Source organism: Otolemur garnettii, unplaced genomic scaffold (assembly GCF_000181295.1).
Source record: "Otolemur garnettii isolate 467f Iridium unplaced genomic scaffold, OtoGar3 scaffold00096, whole genome shotgun sequence".
Classification (NCBI taxonomy): domain Eukaryota; kingdom Metazoa; phylum Chordata; class Mammalia; order Primates; family Galagidae; genus Otolemur; species Otolemur garnettii.
Window position 1 is genome coordinate 79191 of NW_003852491.1, and position 5823 is coordinate 85013.

Here is a 5823-nt window from a genome sequence, read left to right on the forward strand (position 1 = left end):
TTTTTTTTGTTGTTGTTGCAGTTGTCATTGCTGTTTTAGCTGGCCTGGGCTGAGTTCAAACCTACCAGCCTGGATGTATGTGATTGGCACCTTACCCACTGAGCTACCAGTGCTGCCTACAGTAAAACTTCTATAAATTGACCACTCAAGGGACTGTAACAAACTTATCAATATATGGAGCTGGTCAATATAAGAAACTAGGTCTGTTGTGCTGATATGTACATATAATACATGTCCAGTCTATGAAAATTATGTCAGCTTGTGGTGGTCAATGTAGGGAGATGTTCAAGTATGAAGGTTCTATTGTATATGATTTATTTATAGATACTTGAATAATTCTTACATTATACATGAAGAATTAAAAATTCATGTTGATTTATATGTGGGGCTTTCATTCACCTAATCTGGAACAAGACACATATTGTCGTTTTCTTTTTCTTTTTCTTTTTCTTTTTCTTTTTTTTTTTTTTTTGAGACAGAGTCTCACTATGTCACCCTGGGTACAGTGCTGTGGAGTCACACCTCACAGCAACCTGAAACTCTTGGGCTTAAGCAATTCTCTTGCCTCAGCCTCCCAAGTAGCTGGGACTACAGATGCCTGCCACAATGCCCAGCTGTTTTTTTGGTTGCAGCTGTCATTGTTGTTTAGCAGGCCTGAGCTGGTCTCAAACCTGCCAGCCTAGGTTATGTGGATGACGCCCTACTCACTGCGCCATAGGTGCCAAGCCATATTGTCAGTTTTGTATTTGAATTTTTAAAATCAGTTTTGTGTCTTTAACAGTAGTTAGTAATTATTTCTTTCTAAATTATTTATTTACTTTTCTTTTCAGAAACTCCTCTTATATTTAGGATGTGAGAATTTTTCATGTTATGGGAGATTTCCTGAAATCTGTTTTCTACCTCCTATTTTGTTCCCACGGTTTCTAATTTGCTGTTAAATGCCTTTAAAAATGGCTTTCATTTTGATAGTCATTTTTACTTACACTAAATAAGTTGTTCTCAAATTATTACCTTTTCTTTTAGCTTTATAAAAAACACAATCCTTGCAAGTGTCCTTTTGAAGGTGCTGATCTATAGAAAAGAGAGGGCTAAAGTTGAAGGGAAGAGAAGTTTTATGTCTTGCCTTTTTGAATTAGGGGCTTACTGAAATCCCAAATGCTTTTCCAATTGTGTTGCCATCTGGAGATAGAGGAGATAGAAAAGGAAATGATTGCTTGTTTTCTTTTGGTGATTTCCTTTTTCCCTTTCCATCAGTACTATACCTAAGCAAAACTATTTTTTCTCTTCTGCTCAGTAGTTAGCATCCATTCTAATGATACTGAATATTCTTTTCAATTTGTATATCCTTATAGTTATTTCAATGAGAATTTAGCATGAGGGGAAGAGAAGGATAGCATCTAATAGATCTGATTTTTTTCCTGACTCCTTTGTTATTGCTTATTTTTGTTTGTTATTTATTTTGTCTCAATAATTCCCACTTATTTTTGAAGGCTTTGAAGGGAGGGTGGAGAAACTCAGTGTTATTACCTATTTCATCATGATAAGGCTGCTGCTGACATGTAATTCATAATTCACAGGAGCAAAATATAGAGTATCAGTCTTTTTTCTTCACAATCACAGAGATTTCATCTGTGGTAAACATCCCCTTTTTCATTTCAGAGACTGGTATTAAATGGAATAACTTTTGGACACCAGCCACCCTTGAGGATAACCTTGTCTTTGGCTATCTGATTGGAATGCTTTTATTTGATGCTTTCTTGTACGGCCTAGCTACCTGGTATATAGACAATGTCTTTCCAGGACCGTATGGTGTGCCCCAACCATGGTACTTTTTTCTTATGGTGAGTTTTCATACTGCTGTTATTGCAAAAGGCCATAGTCCTTATTAACCTATTTCATAGTACTTAAGATCAAATCAAAAGTTCAGGTGCAGAATTTGTTTATACTGAAACATTTCAGTATATATTTATACTGATACCATTTCCTGGTATCCTTGAAAGCTTTCTGTACTTGCAGATGTACAACATCTGTGGATAAGTCACTGAAATCGCTACATTAAAAATTGTCAATACTATTAATAGACCCTCTCTACAGCCAAATGGTACATAGAAGACTAGATTGGAGGATAAAGAAACCTAAAAGTCTTCAAAAGGAGTTTAGATTACATTAATATGTGATAGTTTCTTAGATCCTAGTGAGTAGAGGATTAGGTACTTCCCATATCTGAGTTTTCACCACTTTTTTTTATTAAATCATATCTGTGTACATTAATGCATTTATGGGATACAATGTGCTGGTTTTATATACAATTTGAAATACTTTCATCAAACTTGTTAACATACCCTTCACTACACTTTGATTTGGAACAGGAGAGTATCTATCTCTCATCCTCCACATTTCCTTACAATTACTGGATAATATATGGTACAAAGAAGATATTATGAGCAAGTGTGATTAAAGGCATTAGCCATGACCTCAGTTTTGAGTAATTTTATTTTGTCCCTACTTCTTGAACATTAGCAGGTTAACAGTTTTTGCTTCTAAATGCTAGAGATTCAAACCTTGTATAATTTTGCTTCAAGATATAATCCCTGAGAGTATACTATCATTTTCTACATCTCATAAGTAAACCAAGCCAAAGGGTTTTCAAGTTCTTAGCCTATTTCTTTATCACATTTATCACATTTAAACTTTTTAATGGAGAGGAAATTCACATAACATAAGGTTAGCTATTTTAAAGTGAACCAAGTCTGTGATATTTAATACATTCACTGTGTACATTCGCAATGTGCAATATTCATCTCTATCTAGTTGGCAAAGTATTTTTATCATCCAGACATAAAGCCCTGATCCATGAAGAAGTCACAGTCCACTTTTCCCTGTTCTATGCCACTAATATGATTTCTTTTACTATGGATTTACCTATCTTGATATTTCATAAAATACAGTCATATAATGATCATCTATGTTTACTTCTTGTACTTAGCATAATGCTTTTGAGGTTTATCCATGTTGTAGCATGCATCAGCATTTACTTCATTCCTTTTTATTTTGATAATATTTCCTCTTGTGTGTGTGTGTATATACATATATTCTTTTATATTTTCAATTATTGGTAGTGCTGCTATGAATATTTATATAGAAGTATTTATTTGAATACTATTTTCAATTCTTTTGGGTATATAGCTAGAAAAAGAACTGCTAGTTCATATGATAATTCTGTGTTTAATGTTTTGAAGAACTATCAAACTGTGTTCCACAGTGGCTGTATTATGTTAAACTCCTACAAAAAATTAGAATGCCCAGGGTTATAAGTGCTCTACATTTTTGCCAATGTTTTTTGTTTTCCTTTTTTCTTTTGTTTTAACCATTCTCATTGGTATTAAGTGATATTTCATTGTGGTTTTTATTTGCATTTCCTGAGGACTAGTCATGTTGAGACCATTTCATGGGCTTGTTGGCCTTTTTCTTATCTTATTTAGAGAAATGTCTATTCAATACCTTTTGTGCCTGTTTCTTAAGTGAGCTATTGGGATTTTTCTATAGCCTGGATATTTACTAGATATATAATTTGCAAATATTGTCTCCCATTCTATGGGCTGTCTTTTCACTCTTTTGATAGTATATTTTGAAGCACAAAACTTTTCAATTTTGATGAAATCTAATTTGTCTATGTTTTCTTTTGTTGCTTGTACATTTGGTGTCATATATGAGAAATCATCGTCAAAGCCACAGTCATGAAGATTTATCCCTTTTTTCCTTCTAAAAGTTCTATAGCTTTAGCTGCTTTTGTTTTTAGATCATTGATCCATTTTGAGTTAATTCTTGTATATGGTGTGAGGTAGGGGTCTGACTTCACTTTCTTGCATGTGGATGTCCTGTGTCTGGACACTAATCTTTAAGAGACTGTTCTGAAGGCGATGCCTGTGGCTCAAAAGGGTAGGACGCTGGCCCCATATGCCAGAGGTGGCAGGTTCAAATCCAGCCCCAGGAAAAGAGAGAGAGAGATTGTTCTGTCCTCCAGTGAATGGTCCTTGACACCATTAAAGAAAGTCAAAGTACATGTATAGGTTTCCTTCTTTATACTCAATTTTATTCTATTGGCTTATATGTCTATCTCTATGCCAGTATGCTGCTATTTTGCCTACTATGGCTATGAAGTAAGTTTGGAAATCTGAAAGGATAAGTCATCCAACTTTGTTCTTTTTCAAGGTTATTTTGGCTGTTAAGGGACCCTTAAAGTCCATATGAGCTTTAGTATCATCTTTTCAATTTCTGCATATATAGCCATTACAATTTTGTTAGGGATTGTATTGAATCTGTTGACTGACTTAGGTAGTATTGACATATTAAGTATTCCAATTCATGAACTTTCTATTTATTTAGGTCTTCCTCAAATTCTTTCAGGAAGGTTTTATAGTTTTCAGTGTATAAATCTTCCACCTCCTTAGTTAACTTCATTCCTATTTATTTTATTGTTTTAAATATTATTGCAAATGGAATTATTAGTTTTATTTTTGGATTATTCATTCCAGATGTATGGAAACACACTGGTTTTTGCATGTTAATTGTGTACCTCACTTCTTTACTGAATTTATTAGCTGCAGTAGTGTGTGATGGTGGTGGAAGTAGATTCTTTGGGATTTTCTAAATGCGGGATCATATCATCTTTAAATAGTTTTACCACTTCCTTTCCAATTTGCTTACCTTGTGTTTCTTTTTCTTGTCTCATTTCTCTGCAGAAAACTTCTAGTACAATGGTGAATAGCAGGGCTGAAAGCTAGCAACCTTTTTCTGATTTTAGAGAGAAAGCTTTCAGTCTTTCACAGTTGACTGTGATATTGACTTTGGGGGAATTCCCTATAATGGCCCTTTATCATTTTTAAAAAATCTTTCTTTCATTCTTAATTTTCTGAATGTTTTATCATGAATCACTTTTGTCAAGGACTTTACTTGCCTCAAATGAAATGATCATGCAGCTTTTTTCCCTTTATTTATTAATATGGTATATTACATGATTTTTATATATTAAACCATCTTTGCATTTCTAGGACAAAACACCACTTTCTTGTGGTATATAATCCTTTTAATATTCTACTAAATTCCATTTAGTTCACTAGTATTTTGTTGAAGAGATTTTGGCATCTATATTCATAAGGGATATTACAAATACCTTTCTCTAATTTCTTTCCTTATGATGTTTTACATGGCTTTGGTATCAGGGTAATGTTGATCTAATAGAGTGAGTTGGAAAGTTTTCTTTCACACTTTTAGAAGTTAAAGAAGGAGTCTTTGTTATTTCTTATTTAAATATTTATTATAGCTCACCAGTAAAGCCATCTAGTTTTGTACTTTTCTTTGTAAGAATATTTTGATTACTAGTTCAATTACATGTTATAAATCTGTTCAGACAGAGTGCTTCATTTCTTAATGCTTATTTTGGTGCTTTCTTTACAGCACTCATACTGGTGTGGGAAACCAAGAATTAGAGAGGAAAAAGAAGATATCAAGGACAATAGCAGCATTCAAAGCAACTATTTTGAGGAAGAACCTACTAGTTTGGTGGCAGGTATCCAGATCAAACACTTGCATAAGGTATTGTTTCAGAGGTCTCTTTCCTGCAGGGAAAGCCATGTAATGGCTATTCCAAGAAAACAAATATGATGCCTAATCAATATAGTTCCATTTTAAGAGACAGAGCTTGGGGCAGTGCCCATAGCTCAGTGGGTAGGGCGTCGGCCACATACACTTAGGCTGGTGGGTTCAAACCTGGTCAAGGCCAGCTAAACAAGAATGACAACTGCAACAACAACAACAAAAAAA

At 34.0% G+C, this 5823-nt stretch overlaps 1 protein-coding gene across 1 annotated transcript in view; it reads left to right on the forward strand.

The window, feature by feature from the left end:
• Positions 1-5823, forward strand: part of LOC111727156 (ATP-binding cassette sub-family A member 3-like) — a gene marked incomplete at its 5' end in the record, with an annotated part of 186952 nt that overhangs the window by 62427 nt on the left and 118702 nt on the right. Inside the window, 2 exons of the mRNA XM_023516691.1 lie at positions 1660-1841; positions 5458-5595. Of these exons, the coding sequence (XP_023372459.1) occupies positions 1660-1841; positions 5458-5595 (320 nt within the window). The remainder of the gene's footprint in view (positions 1-1659; positions 1842-5457; positions 5596-5823) is intronic.